At 41.4% G+C, this 20,247-nt stretch overlaps 1 protein-coding gene across 1 annotated transcript in view; it reads left to right on the forward strand.

Annotated features, from left to right (window-relative positions):
* Nucleotides 1–19,811, forward strand: part of ofcc1 (orofacial cleft 1 candidate 1) — an 89,124-nt gene extending 69,313 nt beyond the window's left edge. The window contains exons 21-23 of the mRNA XM_071485920.1: nucleotides 11,665–11,868; nucleotides 17,178–17,316; nucleotides 17,516–19,811. Coding sequence (XP_071342021.1) covers nucleotides 11,665–11,868; nucleotides 17,178–17,316; nucleotides 17,516–17,589 — 417 coding nt within the window. The 3' untranslated portion in view covers nucleotides 17,590–19,811. The remainder of the gene's footprint in view (nucleotides 1–11,664; nucleotides 11,869–17,177; nucleotides 17,317–17,515) is intronic.
* The last annotated feature ends 436 nt before the right edge of the window (nucleotides 19,812–20,247 follow it).

Genomic DNA, 20,247 nt, shown 5'->3' on the forward strand with positions numbered 1-20,247 from the left:
GTACACAATACTCATATCCCGGCCCACACATTGCTTTCTCAGTATACCTGGGCATGTGGAGGCACGGACACAGAATGAGCTAATAGCAGTGTCTCAGTTGGTCTGCAGACTCTGATTGGCTGGTTAAGTAGACAGAGGCGATCACTATGACTGCACATTTCCTGTCAGTTTACAGTCGATGCCAATACTGTATGTTGTAGCTCACTCTTCCTGGGTAGCATGTGACTCATCATCAAGCTTGGGTCTACAGTGCAGCTGTTTTGAAGCCACAGAGGACATAAATTGCTCATGAGCGGAGAATGTTTTATGACGTCTTTACTTTCTTTATTTAGCATAAATGAGATTCAGATGTCATTATTTAATTGATTTTACTGATTCACTTTGACACACTACATTTAGATGGTTATCATCGTAGTAAGTCAAGTTTATATATAAACGTTTCACGTTTTATGTAAGAGACATACACTTAATGTGCTTCAAGATAAAAAGGCAAAAACTGTGCATTCATGACAGTAACATACTTTAAACTTGACCGAATGCTAGTGAAAAAAGACATGTTTTAATTAGTTGTTTTTAGTTTTAAAGAAGATATTGTTGTAGTAGTTCATGAGTCAGAGATTTGCAGCAAGTAGAACCATAATGACTGAAAGCGCCAGTTTAGTTAGTTTGGTTGATGATCTGAGGGATCCGTCCAGTGTGCACTCAGACCTCAAACTACCTCCTATTTTTAAATTTCACCAGGTGATACACTTGCTTTTCTCACAAACACATCATTATAATATCCCTATCCCTATAACATACTATTTCTAGACCGACCCACCAGCAGTAGATAGAGAGAGAAAGTGTTCCAGTATGAACTCATCGGTGTGAACAGTTTAATTACAGGGAGTGTCAGCCCCATTGCTTAATGTGTCCCTCACAATTAATCCAGGGAGAGGATGTCATTATCTACCAAAGCCTGGGCCTGGGCAGGCTTTTCTGTCAGAGAGAAAAGAGGGAGGGAATGAGAGAATGAAAAGAAAGATAGCAAGTTAAAACAAGGAAGTGTCTTCGGTTACCAGCTTATGATATGGTCAACCTCCGTGTCACATTAAAAGAAAAAAGGGTCAAGCTAAGACGCTTGGAGATTGTTTTGAAACATTTTGTTCTTCAAATGTTTCAGACACTTGCGTCTTATGAATCCATCAATGAGAAAGATTCTTTTAACTTCTTCATAATATGACGCTTCACCTGTCAGCTGTGAAAACACGTCAAGCTGGAGGAGGTTAAATTGACGCCAGGTTTTCGTCACTTGGAGAAGCGTTCCTGTTCTTCCCTGCTCATCATCCACCTCCCCTCCGTCTCTCTCTTCCATCAGGCCAGGTCCTGAGGAATTCTGGCCTGTCCCCCCTGCCATCCCATAATGTGATAATGAAGGCAACAAATTGGACTGTTGAAGAGTGAGTAAAGATTTAAGCAGGAGCTCTCCCAACATGGAATAAAAAAAAATTGAGAGGATTCATCGTACACCCCTTGCAACTTCCTGGCTCAGATCTTGGGTGTATTTCAATTTTAATTGATTATTGATACACATCTAGACCTGTGAGATGAAATTATTGTTTAATGCTGTAACACACAAACACACATACAAACATGCATGTGCAGCCTTTGACTCACAGAAGATTTAAAGCGTGAACTTGACAGATCTGATTCTTTCTGACTGTCCATAGTTAGTCACTTCTTTCCCCTTCTCTCCCTTCTTTCCCTTTAAAGAGTTTGACCTTGGCTGCTTCCTGTGGCCCGGAGGGGATGAGGAAGGTCTGGTAATTGTGACAGGTGTCGCGTCTTAACAGCCCCACATGACATCCCAAGGAGAGATAGACATTTGGAGGTTTTTTTTTTTTTGTTTCACTCATAACCTTAAAGAGACAGCATGGTTTGTGTGTGTGTGCAGACACACAGTATCTGAGAGATACTAAGAGAGAAAGAACGTGTGTGTGTGTGTGTGTGTGTGTGTGTGTGTGTGTGCGCACGTCTTACCACTGATTCCCAGCATCATTTCGGTTAAATGGCTTGGATACTTATCACCTCCAGCCTCCAAGGCCTGATTAAGTTTAAGCTAATCCAAAGTCAAATTTTGGATATCAAAGGCAACACTTGACTTTGGCATCTCTCTGCAGCATCTTAATACAAAGCCCGGTCTCCTGAAATTTTGAGCATGACATCTTGAAATATATGTTCCGTGCACTTAGAGTGAGAGATACAGCTTTTTCCCCACCACAAAAGGATTACCTGAAGGAGGCATGTCTTGGTGATGTGATTGGTTTGGCTTTGATAATACAAAGGTTTAGGACATGTATATTTCAGATTTTTGTGAACTGCCTATGCTTGCAGGTTGCTAAACCATTTCTAAAATAACATACATTCATACAGAGGCATGTGTTTTAATGCCAATGGATGCATATGCTTTAATTATGTTAGTCCTTTACTTTTTAGAATCTGGCTGTAGTGTTACGGGTTTGAGGTTACACATGTACAGGCACAGTCATTAATATAATGTGTTCAGCGTTTTAGTTACCCATGTATATGATGGCTCGACTTGAAAAATGTCATTGAGCAGTCAATATTAGAAGCATTAAAATATCAAAAAGGACTTATTTCCCTTGTTAAATAAAGCTGCAGGTAAACTTCAATATGCTCCAGAACAAACCTGGAAAAGTGATCTCCTTAGGGCCTGGGGTGAGTCAGACATGGCGTGGAAGTAAAAGATGGGCTGCTATTTGAGTTGTTTACTGTAGGCTGGGAGTAGGCTTTATTTTCTGCAAAGGAGATTAGTTACAGTGAATTATGCATATCTTATTTTCTGGATTATCTCGAGCACTCAGAGATACTATCACACTGGATAATCTCTTTTAAAGTTGTTCAGTTTATTCTGACTGTAAATATAGTCATTGTTGCTTGTTTATCTTTTCCTTAAGTCCAATTTAGTCTGTGCTACTTTTGGATAGAGACTATTATTGCACTTTAACTATGATTATTCAAGTTGAAATGTCCACAGACAGTGATGGTCGCTTTATAGACACAATAATAAGATGAGGGTGGATGCAAGCTACTGTAGCATACTAGCCATTTTGTCACTATGTGTGTGCATACAGTATGTTTGTGTCCCCGCATGCAAATATGAATGGGTGGCTTGTCTTGTCCAGTGGTGCGTTTAACCAGACACAGACCTTTGCTTCAGCCAAATCAGGCCCAACGCAGACAGTGTGCATCCATGCCATTTTCAAGCTGCTCCAATTATATCTGCCGACCGACCACATATTGGCCAAATTTACAATAATAGCATATCTGTTTCCATTCTAATGGCTGACGTTGCTTGGCTTATCCATGCATGTATGTCGGTGGTCTTTTATGCTTTGTGGTTTGGTCCTTTCCCAGCCATGTGCAATGTGCTGTAGCCTGTCTTGGCCTTGTATGTGTATGTGTTGCATGAAGCCAGTGTGTGGCTATGTGGCTGGGTTTGTATGTCCATGCATCAATATCTCTGTAAATGAGCATGTGCATTTGTACAGTGTGACCCCTGACATATAGAATATGTGCATCTGTATTAATATATTTGCCCATTAATTCAAATTGGTGTGTATGTGCTGGTGCATGTGTCTATTAGCCCGTGTTGGCACGTGTTTGTGTGCCTACATACAGCCTGCGCCTGTGGTATGTGGCCAAACCTCAGCAAACGGGCCTTGAACCTGGGCCAGCTCTGATAGACGGGGTGGTGGTGGTGGTGGAGTGGAGGGAATGACCTTCTATAGCTTAGAGAGCCTCTGCACAGTACACATTCCTCCCCCCCACTCCTCATCTCCCCATAGCCCTCCCTTCCCTCCCTCCCCCTTCTCTCTGCTGCCTAGCCCCAAGCGCCTGCAGGCGTTGGAGATGCATGCATGCGTTGCCACACTGTGTGAGGCTTTGTCTGTTTGTGAGCATGGGTGTATGTGTGTGTATTAGCATGTAGATGAGTGTTACTGTTTGTGTGTGTGTGTGCGTGTGTGTGTGTGTGGATGAGGATCTCTGGACAAAAGAAGTAGCCATGTCTACCTCTTCTCTCACACTGTAAACATTGATGCTCCTTTCTGCTCTGCCTGTGCGTCCACTACATTTTCATGTTGTCATTGCCTTTTGTTTTGAAATATATACCCAACAGTCTAACAGTGGCAATGTGGCTACAATCAATAGAAGAAAAAGAAAGGATATTTTAATGTGTAGTGGTTTAAGATACAGCAGCTTCCATACAGTGGACGATAAAGTCAGTTTTCATACACACATCAGGACACATTATCATCACTACATATTTGGCTTAATATTCCAGTGGTGCTATTCATGTATGAAACTTCCATCATAGCATCCCCAATCAGTTTTATTTTCTTGGTAAAAAAGAATTATTATTAATAGAGGTGATCAGTACATGTATGAACAAATGTCTATCAATGAATTTACAAACCGTACTGGCTATACTGAATCAAAATTGTGACTGACCGAATCAGGAGCTTTTAGCAGCAGAGCTCAGCTCACCAGTGACTAAGAGTGCCATTTTCAGCTCAGCTGTGATTCACAGTATGTTACTTCCTCATTAAAAGCTTATTAAAAGACCATGAAAGCCACAGAAACAATCATAATATGATAACTCTGCCATAAATAATAGGCTGCTGAGCTATTAACCTTATGTGCAGTGCTTGGCTAGTTTAGTTCGGAATTAAACATAACAGCTTGGACCAGAAACAGACTGAACATACTACTGACGTGAAGACAGCCTAAATCAGCGCTGAACATCAGGCCTCGTGAACAACATTGCATTCGCTTATGTCGTAGAAACTGAAGTGACTTTGAACCGTGATACATTCACTTAATGTTTTACTTACTGAAGTGCCTATGAACTGTAAGGGGTAATTTAATCCTGTCATAGGCCCCTGGGCTTGACGAAGCCTGTCGGCCAGCATATCCGCCACCACAACCAACCTATTTACCACTACACACACTGATACCGCCAAGTCGAGCCTCACCAAAACAAATATACTGTACATGCATTCACTTAATTTACACTTCATTACATCTTTCAAATAAAACGAAGTCTCTCTCCACAATATTTCAGCACAATTGCAAACACTGCCACCACTACAACAGGCCACACCAGATTCCCTTCAAGCTACAGGTACAGTCTAGAATTTATTCATGCCCTAATAATCATTAAAATGAATCCCTGACTCACCCTTATACTGTACATGTCTTTGCTGTGTTTTCTTGGCAGCAAAATCCTTCATCAACCCCTTGAGTCGAAGAATGTCTCAAAATATGTCACTTGTGTTTTGAGATTAGACAGGTCAAGATCTCTGTTTTCACAATTCCCCGGTGTAGTTCATGGATCCTCTAGTACCCCCAGAAGCTGCCGTTTGATTTCCTGGACAGATCCCTGCTGTGAATGTAGCCTTCTTGTTTCAGTCGTCTCCACAACACTGTCTAGTCTTAGCAGTGCCAGTATTTGGTCTTCTTCACAGTTTTGTTATAGGGAGATCTGTTTGCCATCTTCTTGGCTATTGCCATTCTCCTGAGGCAGCATGCTAACATTAGCACTAGCCATGATGTGCTGCAAGCCTTTTCGAAAACTCTGGTTGACTTTGGTATTTCTTTGGTAAGTAACACCAGGTCTCGCTTTTTTTCTTTTTTAGCCTTTCATTTTCCAGCACCATTCTGTCCCCTAAATCAACCATGGTTGTTTCTGAGTTTTTGCAGTGAAAATGGAGGCACAGTATTCAGAGGCCCTGGGCTTCAGTGCAGGAAAGCCTGTACATCCGTGATGGTCAATCCACAATCTGATCTAAGGACAGGTCTAAGGACAGAATGCATTCACGCACATGAGTGCATTCACAGTGGCATCCCCATACAAGTCACCATTACTGCAGTAATGGTGACTTGTTTAGTTCCAGTACTTACCCGAATTTGTGTATAGGACGTTATTAGCTCTCCACTTCATGAACCTGAGCATCCCTGTGTCCTTATGTGGTATCCCACCAACAACAACCTACACAAATTCTTATCCCAAATACTTCCAAATGTTTCCTGATGGATAATGCCAGATCTGGTTCATCTTTAGCAATACATCAAAATTGAATAATAGAAAGATGGTTAACATCATAATAATATTTTTCTTAAGATCTAAACATATTATGACTTGCTGGTACTAGCCCATCAAGCCAAGCCAATACGTAGTTTTTTTTCCCATAGTTTTTATTTCCAAACCAACTCAAGTATTATCCGCATCCTAATTCCCATGCCCAGCTACATCTCACTCCCCAACTCTAATTCCTGTCTCCTCCAGGTATCAGTACTAGCACTCTATCCCCATCCTCAGCTCTCTAGTCATTAGAGCTATAAATCTGTCTTCAGCCACAGCACAAGAGCCACATCCAGCTCCATTCCCCACCAGCCACAGCCCCAGTCCAAGCACTGGGTCCAGAACCGGACTCGTCCTCTGTCATCTCCCAAATTAAACCCTTATCCCCTACTCCACATAGCTCCAGTCTCTTCCCTAGCCTCAGTCCCATCTAAACTCCCAGCCACAGCCGGGGCTTCCATGTGCAACTGACACATAAATAACCAAGCCTGTCCGCCACCCAGGCAAATTCAAATGCACCTGTCAAAGTGATGAAGCACCCGCCCGCAGGGAAGCATTGTTTACATTTTCACTCCACTCTTTGCAAAAGTGAGATTCTAATTATTTTCCCACTGTAAATTAAAGCCAAGTGGGACAGAATTACAAACCAAAAGGATCATGGTAGTGGCAGGAGAAAACCCCAGCCCTCCTATGTATGAATTGCGCAAACGGTGGGACAGAAAGTGAAGAGTGTGTGCAGTGTATGGGTGGTAGATACGAGGAAGGTCAGCAGCATTTCCCTTTAAGACTGGAGACAGTGAAAGTGACAGAGAAGGGGGAAAGGGGAGGTATAGCACCCAAAGAGGCTGTGTAATGAGTACACTTATGTTGTGCTCATTACAGACAGGATCTAGAGAACTTCAACCAACTGGAATACATTATGCCCTCACATTTCATACATAATTATGTGCCAAAAATGTGCTGCATTATTTTTCATACCAATGGACACGGAGAGGGAAAGACAGAGGGAGCAAGGTAGAGAGACAGAGAGAGAGAGAGAAGAGAAAGATTTAATTAGTCCATGGAAACATGCAAATGGTAGGTAAAATTAGACAGAGGAAGGGAGACCTGGGGAAGAGAGGGTGCATGAATGGTAATGATGGCTATCTAGTTTGGATCAATCATTTAAGGATCAGGGGGACTGACAGGCCTGTTCGTGCCCACGCCTTAGGCTGCTGTCCTGGACAGTCGCCAGCCTGGCTCAGCCTGTCTACCCATGGAGACTTCTCCTTCTCTCCTCCCTCCAGCCACACACACACACACACACACACACACACGCACACATATGGACTTGTATGTACACACATGTAAACAAATGTGTTCAAACACTAACTTAGGAGACACACATATGGATACCCATTCCCAGTAAAAGCTTAATATTAAACACCTATGGATAACTCACTCTGGGGCCGTGTTAATTTGTGTTTATTAACAAGTTACACCATGCACCACCAACCCACCACACTTTTCAAAATGGTGGATTTCAGAGTACATTAGCTGTTGGTTACTTCTAATTTGCTCTTTGGCAATGCCATCAGGGAAGGCAAAGCAAGCAGTGGTTACCACGTCAATGAGAATGATACTGAAGTGGAAGCGATATCTCTCCCTAGATCTTACAGCAGCGCTCTGTCCCATAAAGGATCTGTTATCGCATGTTTGCCTTCATCATGTAATTTACTGCCCTCTTGTGGTGGCAGCTGGGTATTACCTCTGGAAGCTAGCTCGACTTGCGCTTGTGCATTGAGCATAATCCTGGGATCTTTGACGAGTGATTAACTATGGTGAAATTGGGCTCGTCAAACTGTCTTTGACTCAGCTTCTACTGTTTTGTGAGCAGTTGCGACAGTGCACACATTATATATTGCATTTACATTCACTCATTTAGCAGCGCTTTTATACAGAGGGACATCATGAAAGCGTAGATGCAGTAGGAGACCTTGGTGCAAGGACTAAGTACTTCATTTATTCAAGAAATGCAAGATCAGGTAAAGTGCACCAAAAGTGCATAGTTAAGTGCTGATTAGGTTTGTTGGGTTGTTAGAGGACTTAGAAGAAGAGGCACTCTCAGAAGAGATGAATCTTCTAGAGATGCCACTGTTTTGATAGCATTTACTTGCTTGTTCCACCATTGGGGAACCACAAACAAGAGCAATCTGGGCTGCAATTGCCTTGTGCGTGGAAATGGCAAAGCCAGACGACATTCCTTGGAGGAACGCAGTGGTCGAGAAGGAGCAGTTTGATGTTCGGCTCTGCTTGCCTATCGGCAAGAGTTACTGCACGCCACTGCTCTCTAAACCCTGTGATTGGTGGCAATGTTTTCTGCAAGGTCATGAGGTCAAGTTTGCAAACTGTTTTGGTTGTCAACAGGGACATGTCACATGGGGTCACAAAGGAGTTGTCCTTTTGTAAAAATGGTCAATTCTAGACACTGTGTTTATATCTGACATGACAAAATGTGAGGAAAATGCCAGGCTTTGATAGCTGTGACAGTCAAGAACGTGTGAGACAAATATATGAAATACATTGTACCTTTCCCACACAAAGCTATTACTAGACCTGTCTGTCACTCAGTGGAAAATTAAAAGTTTAAATCTTTTTTTTTAAATTATAATACAAAACAATATCCTTTTTAGAATGTAGCGCATTTATCCTGATGTCTGAGGCAGTGATGCCTGTTTTTTTTTTAGCCTCAAACTATGATTTTAGTAACAGGAATTGATAGACTGTATATTTGCACTCACTTGAATAAAAATGATTGACAGATCAGTCAAATTTTATTACAAGTCACAGTGGATTTTTAAAAAGAAAACCTTTCCACAGGCGCCTGTATTTAAGTCCTGATTGCTTTTATTCTGCATTCATATGTGGTATGGTATGATTTGGTAGGTGTGAAATCGCATCTTCTACCAGAAAGACAGACAGACTATATTTGTGAACCATGGAGCCATGTCTGCAGCTGTGCCATCCCCACTTCCTGTGTCCCTGTCCCTCCCTCCCATTCTCCATGTGCATTTGCAGTAATGTCTACAAATACTGAAATTTATATCCCTGCTGGAAAACATGGTTTGCCATTTATAGTCATCCGCTAAAGGAAATAAGGCCCGTCTCTCTTGATGCAAGTCAAGGGACTGATGCAGACTCTATCAGATTTCTAAATACAGACCCCAACAATAAATCCCAGCTTGATTGGGTTTGAATTGGGTTAGCTCACTTGAATGCTATCTGCTTAACCCACAGCTGGCCTGTCTGCTCCATGCAGGCATTGAACCTAAATCAGTCACTTAGTGCTATCACATGGAACAATGGTGGAGTGGAGAGAGCACTCAAGCTAGGGCTAGGAGCCAGGCTAGTACCATAACGTAACACAACAGACCAGAACAGAGTAGTGTAGGGCAGACAGGCCCTCTTATGCTCTTTCCTTTTTGTGTCATAGCAATGATGCATCCTGAGAGCCATGGTGCATTGCATGAAATGGCATCACCCAAACTGAACACACAAACACCTTTTCAGGCTTTTGTCTAGTCTTGTCAACTGGATTTCACATGCTAATTAGCGTAGGATGGTGGCATGGTTAACATGAAATAAATATATATTTTCATGTGAGCCAAAATACATACACATGCACACCACACAGGGGAATTTAAGCAGGTGTGTTTAACCAAAGTGACTTAGAGCACAGAGGCCCAATCCTTGGTGTTTCTGTTACCACTGTACAGTTCCCACAAATCCCAGACTGGGGCTTTAACCGGGTCATAAGCACACTTCCTGTGGCCGGTAGAGCAGGAAAGGATGTTTTCCCATTCGTGACTTTAAATGTTTGTGATTTCATCCTGGATCACGATCAAACTGAGAAGCACAATACAGGAAGAGATCTAGGATTTTCTGCACACTCCCACTTGTGTTTCCTCAAATAATAAATAAATACAAGCAGCAAATCAACATACACACACTATCCAAACAAACTGATTGCTGCCTCGCCGAGGTGCTGATTACTGAAGGAATTCAGGTAATCAGTTTCCCCCAGTGTGGACCAAGGCCAAGCTGGAGGCAAGGCGCAGTCGAGGCGATTTCACTAATGAGCGGCTGAATTAGCGTTGAAGAGATGCACCCCCCCCCCCCCCCCCAACCATAACACACACACATAGGCTCACACACACACAAACCTTCTTTAAATGTTCTTGGCTGGCCCTCTCCGTCCCTGCACTTGTGACTTTTTGACATTTTGACAGTGAGGTCCTTCCAACTCATTGGGCTGTCTGGTTCGCAGTTTACGCAATGTCTCTGATTACGTGTGTGATAATGGCTCCTATTGTTTTCATGGTGCAGTGCCTACAGTTGTGTTTGGCTAACTGTTTATAAGTGTGGAGTGACATCCGCACACCACTAAATTAAACCTGTCCTTCAGCTTGACCCTGCTCCTCATGGCCTGCTGAATGAGTCCTCCTTTTTCCTTTCCCTGTATTTTTAGACGAATCATAATTACGCAGCCAATTAGAGGGTCACCTTGAGTTTTACAAACTTTCTCCTCTTTGTGACTGTGTGTGTGTGTGTGTGTGTGTGTGTGTGTGTGTGTGTGTGTGTGTGTGTGTGTGTGTGTGTGTGTGTGTGTGTGGGGGGGGCTTTGTGAGTGTGCATGCAGGAGGCTGCGATGTGAAAGTTAAAGTTTGCAATATATCCCACATAGCGCATGTAGACACAGACACACAAACATACAGAATTCCATTTAAAAAGTCTCAAATACACACAAGTGAAAACCATGAACTCACATCAGCAAAACCACACACACACACACGCACAGTTTCCATGGATTTACTGCTTTGTCTCCTGTGATGCATGTGATCAGTAGGCGTTCAAGCCTTTACCAGCAGACGCTATAAGAGAGGGAGAGAGCTTCCATGATCCACACACATGGATGACTTCGAGTTACATGACCTGTATAACATGTTATATGCTCCGCTTGCTACCTGGGTCTCATCCTAACAGAGGAGGGCAGCGCATTATAGGTGTGTGAGCCCCCCAGTGTGCACGCACACATACACACACACACACACACACACACAAGGAGTCATAAACAAGCCTGCCACCAGGATTATACATATGTATGCATGATCACAACTACAACCTGTCTCTTTATCAGCCACAGATCAGGCCCCACAGGACTCATGCACTACTAGGAATTAGCGTGCTGATGAACTGCACACCAGTGGTGCTTACAGTATCCAATGGCTGCAGTCGTATGTAATTAAAAGCAACAGCGCAGACGTTTGGATGGAAAGGTTCAGATGGATTTTAATGTGTTGAACCTGGGTTTTTGATTTTGGGTTATCTCAGTGAAAGATGTGATGTGTCTCAGTTTTGATGGAAACCTTTTTTGCCTTTAAGAGCACGGACCTTTTTGAAAACTCTCCTGTTACCTATGTGTGTGTGTTTGTTTAAATACCTCCCTGATTTGATTATAAAAAAAATGTGTGTTTCATCAGGTGGCAGTTTATGACTACATCTGCACAGCAGAAGACCCCTTGCCAAGCCCTTCAGCACCCAATGTTGATGACCCCCTGAGGGAGGGTGCAGCCCTACCAGAAGCTGAGACCAGCACACACGTGGTGATCTACACCCTGTACCCGAGTGGGCTGAAACAGAGATACAGACACTTCCTGCGACAATCAGACGGGGCTATCATTGAGGTGTGATATCAACTTATTCTATGCAATGTTTTAATAACAAATATATTCACTTTATTTTATTATATCATACTGTGTTGCTTTTCAATGCATCTGCAGTTGGATCTGCATTCAAATATGCAGATTTTTGGAAATCACCTATAAATTTGGGCTTTGGACAAGTCTGAATCTGAAGAAAATGTGAAATTTTGAATTTGAAATAATGGCAGTTTATGTCTAAAAAAAACATGGTTACAGAAATTTGCCAACCAGTTAAACAAAAGCTGGTGGAATATTAAAACAAACAAACAAACAAACAGAAAGTGACAAGTCATATGTCATGGACCAAATTTAAGCGACATTTTCATGGCGAGCTACAGGTAACTAAAACTTATCAAGCGGGAGATTCCTCGTTAGAGTTATTCTGTCTGTCTCTATTTTCCCCACATTCTCTCTCTCTTTTTCTTTGGTTCATTATTATTCAGTGAGTTTATTAAAAATAAAGCAGTGCTACACTGTGGTCTCAAAGGGTGAATAACTGTGGCAAATTTTTATTTATTGGCAAAATCAGATTTGAAATTATTTCATTTGTTTAAACAAAAAATGACTCAAGGATTTGCCCTGAGAAGCAAATCAAGACTTAGATAAACATGTGCATCTAACTGCTATTTACTGAAATTTACCTTTTCCTCCGTCTCTTCAGCCTGTAACAGCATTTTACGAGCTGTATCACATGATCTAAGTCACACAATGCTGCTTCACTCTTTGTAGTCATTTTGTCAGTCCCCCCAAGAGCAACCTGGACCATCCCAACAAAATTAATAATTTTAGGGTGTGAATGTCAGAGGAGTTAGGAAGGAGGGGTTTATATATGCAAACAATTAGCTCTGAGGCACTGTTGTGTTCTAATGGTTCTCCGTCATAACTTGAGTGATGGTGAGCTTATGTGAGTAAACATACTGCATGGTATATTTATTACTGGTGTCACACTGTCTGTGTGTGTATGCGTGTGTGTGTGTGTGTGTGTGTGTGTAGCCTCTAGACCTGTGCAGATAAGACATCTGGGGAAAGTTGTGTATAGCCAAACAGAGCATGCACAAATTGACGGGCACAAGAACACAAACACACACAGACAGACACACACACACACACACACACACAGCTCTTTAACTCCTACGAAAAGTAAAACACACACAAATGCAGGCACCTATATATATTTACTACACAATCTGGACACACAAAGCCTCAGCTCACTGAGTTAATTCCTGACATTTCAGCTGTGAGAAATCATTTCTACTCTGCCAATTCACCAATCTTTAAACTGTGAAGCAAGCGAGTTTCATGGAGGCCACCTTAAATGAAAGATAGGTGTCACTGTCCTTGGAAAACACACTATATTTCTATTGCTCTCTATTGCTCTCTTTTCTCACACACACTGAGTCCCTTGGGTATTGCTGTCTGTCCTTTGCAACATAACAGGCAGGGGCCTCCAGTAGCAGAAGATGCCAGTGGCATCCTCTTTCACTTGCTGGTAGTGGGGAGCGATAACACTGACGCACAGCGTTGCCGAGAGAGCACTATGCCATTCCCCTTCGCCTCACAGCATGAACCCCCACTTTACATATTCAAAACTAATCCTCCCCTGAATATATAGACTGGTTTTATGTATAGATCCTGGGATCACCAAAGGGCATCTCCAGCACTCAGAAGAACGCTTGAGCTGATTTTATTAGTGCTTTATATAATTCTGGCAGCGATACACACACTCCGACAGGATGCTGTGTACAAACTGGCCTTCAGATGTAAGGTGACAGCTCCTCAGAGAGAAATAACAGCCAAGCAGGCACTTCTACAAAAATTAAATAGCTAAAAAATATAGCATGAAATAGAAAAAGGCTTCACTATAAGATGCAGTGACCACAGTAATGCAAAGGAGTTCCCCTCTGTTCTTAGATTTATGACATTTTAAAGCAGCTTTATGGGTTTTCTGTATAGGCTTATTACTTTATTCACTTATGCGAATTATAGTATGGTTTATGGTGATGCGGTTACGCTGCTGTGTTACTACACTAAGCATTATGTAGCATGAATTCTGTTTGAGCAATAAAAACTAATGTTTGTTTTCTTTTAAGCCAGATATGCTGAGATGAATTTGACATTTCCACAAAGGCCTTTTTGTAACATACCAACATATTAAATTTGTTTTTCAATATTTCAGTTGAGGCCATGTACCTTACACAATAGGTAATGTCCTGGTTTTTTCTCATTGTTATCATCAGTGGCAGCAGTCTTTATGCGCTTTGTGTTTCTGCTTTAAAAATGTGATCACCAGTGTAGGTGGTGCTCAAAGCGGGAGGATGACTGTGACAAAAATATTTAACTTCATTTGACTGTGTAATAATGTAACTCCATTCTCTATCCCAGTTAGTTAAAAGGGTAATCCTGCTACTTTAAAAAGTCTGTTTCCATTTACTGAGGAAATATTGACGGATGGCTCATTTCCTTTAAAGAGCTCTGTTTTCGCAGGCAGTGTCCTGGACACCAATGGCCCCGGGGACTTGCTCCTCCCTTAGACTAACATGACCACAGCTCCAGGGGCCAGCAGCTTTGCATAATACCCACAAATTTGCACCCAAAATTTGTCTAAGCGAACACCTTAAAAAGCAAGTCCTGGAAGAAGTGCCCTGAGGTATAGACACTGTCAGACACTGTTTGGAAGGAACAGAACAGCGAGGTGTGTCCTGTTTGATTTGCTAGAGAATGAGTGTCATGAGAAACTAAATATTTCTGTTGTTTATTCAGCTTTATTGAACTGGCTATGTTGACTTAAAGTTTTTTTTTTTTTTGTTTTGTTTTTTTTTTTTTTCTTGCATCGTTAGCAAGAAATAAGAACGGAGTGGGTGTGTAGTAAAAAATATAACAATAATGAAGTCTTTAGTGACTTGCATATTGAATTCTGTTTAAAGAAAGTTAATATTAATGATCCATCATATGCTCTCATTCAGTCTGGTTCCCCGAGGCGGGCATCTGTAATATTGACCGCATTGAGGGAATCTTCTCGCTGAATCACAACAATACAAAAAGTTAAAGCTACGTTCCCATCAGTGTGCTCCAATAAAAGACATTACAGGTAAAGTGAGCTGCAGATTTTCAAATACTCATTACCTATAAACAGATGTTCCCCAGCTGCCAACTCACAAAACATACTGCTGACAACAACTGTTATGCAGGAAAATGCATCTATATAACCTAGGACCTTCACAGAGGGCCTCGTAACCACTCCGTCTGAAGAAACAAGATGGCTGATGAAGAAATTAATGCCGGCAAAGTCATTATCTTCCCTCCTAAAACCACAGTGGGTTTATGTCCCCCTGTGTCGCTTTTTCTCCCGGGCTAGCATTTAAGTGTCGATGGACTTATGAAAAGATAGGACAAGCCAACTGTGCTCCCTTTGTCTCCCTCTCTCCATATGGGAGGCAGCAGCATATGCAAGAACTGGCTTAGCTTCTGTAAAACTTCCATTAAAGATGCACAACTAAGGCTCTGCCAGCTTGAATATTACCTCTCTCCGCAAATTATTTATGGCTCGGAAAAAACGCTGATGATGAGCATCTCCAGCGACTTCTATAAATAAAAACACTTTTCTCTGCAATTTCAGCTCTGCTTATTTTTCCCTCCCTTTTTTTTTTTTTTTTTTTGCGCAGGACGTGCTTAACCGTTTGTAGAAACAAAAGGTGTGCAGTTCATTCACACTACTAGGTTTAAACTGTAATTTATTTAATGATCTTAACATCAGCAGCAGTGATTATGTCGTCTTATACATGGTTTGTATCATTAGGAGTGGATATTTCCCTTATAGTGTGTTGATTCATATAATAACAGTGACAAAACTGATAAATATGATGATGATGATGATGACGACGGTGGCGATAGTCAGATCATAGTCAGAAATAGAAGAAAAATGCAACGTTGGAAAGAACACAGAGCATCTCTCTTTCACATAGGGGACGCCTCATCGTGATGATATGCTCTCAAATCTCTCATTAACAAGGACTCTTTTGTCTTGGCTCTCCGTGACTCAGCCGCGGCGTCCGTCTGCACATGATGACGACTCTTTCGCCGGACCAATATTGACCTAATTTAGCATGTAGAGAATATGAAGAAGTTAACCTTTGGAAAAACACCTTGCAGCAACATTAATTGACAAACCACATCAATTCTCCCTCCTACCCCTCTTTTGTAATTACTCTGCCGCACGTTTGATTGCCGCTGCGGAGCTAAGGACCCACGCTTCATTTGCCGTGAGGTCATCGGCAGCCCTCAGAAATATGAATATGATTTATACAGGAAGTGAGTGTGCTCTGTATGCTCTCTCTCTCTCTCTCTGTGTGTGTGTGTGTGTGTGTGTGTGTGTGTGTGTGTGTGTGTGTGTGTGTGTGTGTGTGTGAGCTATCTTTTCTGCATGTGGTATGTGTGGCTATGAGAGACAGAGAGAGAGAGAGAGGGGAATGTCCTTGGCTACGTACTGTATGTTGCATGAGCAGATTAATGCCTCCCTGGCAGCCATATCTGCTTAGCAGGAGGACTTCTCCAAAGTACATCGCATGTAATTATCTGGCCTGTTTATACTAGTTTTAGACAAAGAAGCACTCGGTAGCACTTTTTTTTTTTTTTTTTTAAGTTTCCTCAATTGCTGCTCTGTCTGTGTAATTTGCAGCTTTAGAATTGCCAGCTTACATTTTTGACATGACTACTTGATGCTGCCGTGATTAAATATAGAGCTGAAGATGTGTGAAAAGAATGCATAAGTAATATGAAATTTCATCATTATATGAAACTTTAGGTTATTCTTTATGTAATAAGATTCAGTTGAACTGATTTTCTTTATGTATTAATGGTAAAACCATATTTCGTTTTTAGACAAATGTATTTTATCATGGGTTACACAAGTGAAATTTATACATATATTTTCATATTTCCAATCTCTGTACAATAAGTAGGCCGAGTTGTGAGAGCTGTTTCCCCTCTGGGACGAGAGGTAGTGTGTCATATAGTGTTCATTTCTGCTTCTCCTCCAAGTTCACCCAGCACCAGGACAGAGGTAGACACTATGCATGACAACACCACTCACAAGCCTTGAGGAAAATAGCATTTCTCCTGCCAATCTCAGTCACTGTCACCAAGTTCAACCTGTGCTTTGAGATGCTTGATACATTACGGCCCCAGTCACTCCCGAAACAGTCCGTATTATCATTCTTGTGCTGTTCAATTATTGTTGAGGATCCAGTCATGTTGCCTGGATGAGTGTCGCTGACATGGGATTTTTTCTGAAGGTGATCGGTGACGTAGAGGGCATGCACAGTGCTTCCAGTATGGTTTCCTGCCCAGGCGAGGGATCCTCCAATCAGAGGGAGACAAAGGAAGGTGCGAGTGCTCCACACCAGCTACGCAAACGGAAGAAACTCTTTGGCCGTGAGTGTTCACCCGATCACTTTGGGCTCTGTTTCTTTACATTTAGTGCACAAAATTTGAGAGCACACAAAGACAAGTATGCTTTCAGAGCTTCCCATCACCTTACCTCACGCACATGTGACCCTTTTACCTGTACTTTCCTCCCTGCTGTTTGCTTAACAGACTTTACACCGTTTCATCGACTGTTTCTTTCCCTCAGGGTCCCATCGTGTCGAGCCAATAGGAGGAAGCGGGTGTGGCTCCAATTTTGCACTGCAAGACCTCAACCAGTAACATCAAAGTAAAGACAGAGACAGACTGATGTAAGTCCTGTTATCAACCATCTGTTTGACTTAAGGACTCTGAAATATTTCAGAAAGGACATTTCTTGAGTGCTTGAATATTTTCTGTACTGTGTGTTTGCCTCTACCTTCTAATGTCTAAAGAGTCAACAAGGTATACGTTTGAACCCATCACAACAGCAACCAAAGACAGTGCTGTGAATTATATTGTTCTTGCATCCTCAATAACAATAAACACATGTGAACTGATAAGCTCTATGTAACCTAATTAACATTTTTCAGCAACACTTCTTGTGTGTGTTGTAACGTGTGTTGTTAGATTTTCAGTGTTGCCTCAACACAGTGAAAAATGAAGATCCTAAAAGTCACTAATCAGAACACGAGTGATAAAATATCAATATTGGCCTCACATTAAGCAGGATAATATTCAGGCCAGCTTGATTTGTATTGAATATGTGTCTGCTAGCTGGTACTCAGTGTAATGAAGTGGCTCACAAATCAGGCCATAATGACCACCTACTTACACATATTGCTTAATTAAAGGTTGTGAGCTTATTAGCATGTGTCTCTGGCACAAGGCGCAGGGAGATGGGGATCAGGACTGATGTCGTTGAGGGCCAGGCTGTAAAGGTTTTATAGATAGCTAACCTATCATACTAAAGCAGTAGCCCCCCCCCCCCTCCTAAAATCGGATCTTAATAACCTGTCATTTTCATTGATGATGATTCCCCTTTATGGGCAGCCATTACAGATCAAGTTCTGGGTCTTGTCGGATGGCGATAGCAGCCATTTGTGCCCGTCATTATCGTGAACACACCTTACTTTGGCCTTGAAGTTGCTGCTCACCTCCATGTTTAAACCATTGACAATCATAAGCCTGGGGTGTGGCGGCAAACTGCATATGGACACACACACACATAGCAAATTCTTTCTCTCTCTCTCACTCACACACACACAAACACTCAGCCCGTCTTTGGTATAAAATGAGGAAAATACTGGATGTCTCAGACTCTCATGTTGCAATCTTCCCCTCTGTCTGCCTTTGACGCTAGCCAGAACCTATAGAGCTAATGCGCCCCAATTAGAGATCATTCCATTAACAGTGACAGTGCTACACCCCCCAATTCAATCAGGCCCTTAATGAACATTAAGCAGAGATGCTGCCGCTCAGAGATGACAGGAACCTCTTCTCTCTCTCCATTTGTTCTACCTTACTGGCTGTGCCATTTTACCCAACTCTTTGGTTTTCCTGCTTGCTTACCCTGTCTTCCTGTTTCTAGCAGTGTATATGCAACATGATCTGAAGAGTAACATCAACACAGCTGAAAGGCACAAATATCCCACTGGTCTCCTGTTTGTTTCAGGATATTAATATTAATTCTTTTATATGAATCAAAAAATTGTGATGAATGGCTTTTGTTTCGCCTCTTGCTTTCGCTCTCACGTTTTCTGAGAGCATCACCACCTTTTTCGATTCATGATCATCATCAAAACAATGCCCTGTGTGATATTTTCCGAACGAAGGCAGAGGGTGCAGCTGCAGAAGGGGCAAAGGTATTTCAGTGGTTCAAATATTTGATTGTTAATGACAAACACCATTTCACTACAATTTAAATTTCAAATTGATCCCTGGCAGCAAGTATTTCTGGGGGAAAGAAACACGCCGCTAGGTCTCGGCTCCACAATTTGCTGATTTAAGTTGAAAGAAAACCTTTTTGCAGAACTATCATAAGGGAACTGCAGTGCCTGCATTTGCTTAGAGCCAGCCCAACCTGGGGATGTTGCTGGAGAGTGAGAAAAGAGGGGAAAAATAAAACATAAAAAGAAAAAAATAACACTTTGTCTAATTCTATATTTATGTAGCCCTCAGCTTGAGGTATTCACATAAAACAGTTTGTACAGAGAAGTGCTGTGGTGATCGTTATGCTGCACGTAGAGATGGGCAACTCTTCGGGCACAGTTGGCGAGAGCAGCTCAGCCTTATTCATTTGAATTAAAGTTACCCAACTAAATAAAAGGGATTCAAATTCCCATTCTTGCTGTTTTTTTTTTTTTTTTTTTTTTTTTTTGCTTTACTTTTCAAACCTTATCAGTTTTTCTTTATTTTTTTTTAAAGGAAACCAAAAGCATTTCTTTTGATGAAGTTTTCTACATTTACTGTCTGTGCATACATGTCTTTATTTTCTATTTACCTAACTTGATTTATGGCACCTTTGTGTTTGATGTTGAAATGTAATTATGTCTTGTAGAGTGTGGAAGAGCTCGTGTTCTGATGCTTTTTTTGTTTTTTTAATCAGAGAAAGCCTGATCGATGAGGTCATTCATGTGTGTAGAAATAAATAAATTGAATAAATAAATAAATATATATATATATATATATATATATATATATATATATATATATATATATATATATATATATATATATATGTTTTTGCATACACTTTATATGATGTAAAAACCTGTAAAGTATTTAATACTGTGCCTTTTGAATATACATAAATGTACATTCCAGGGTTGTTTTTGTTGTTGTTTTTGTTTGTTTGTTTGTTTGTTTGTTCTTTTTGATTTTGTTTTATTTTTGTTTGTTTTGCTTTTCTTGTTTTTGTTTTATTTTGTTTTGGATTAGCTTTTTGTGTTTTGTTTTGTT

The sequence above is a fragment of the Trachinotus anak genome, unplaced genomic scaffold, assembly GCF_046630095.1.
Source record: "Trachinotus anak isolate AG129_WGS33_773 ecotype Australia unplaced genomic scaffold, CSIRO_AGI_Tana_v1 ptg000009l, whole genome shotgun sequence".
In the NCBI taxonomy this organism is placed as follows: Eukaryota; Metazoa; Chordata; class Actinopteri; order Carangiformes; family Carangidae; genus Trachinotus; species Trachinotus anak.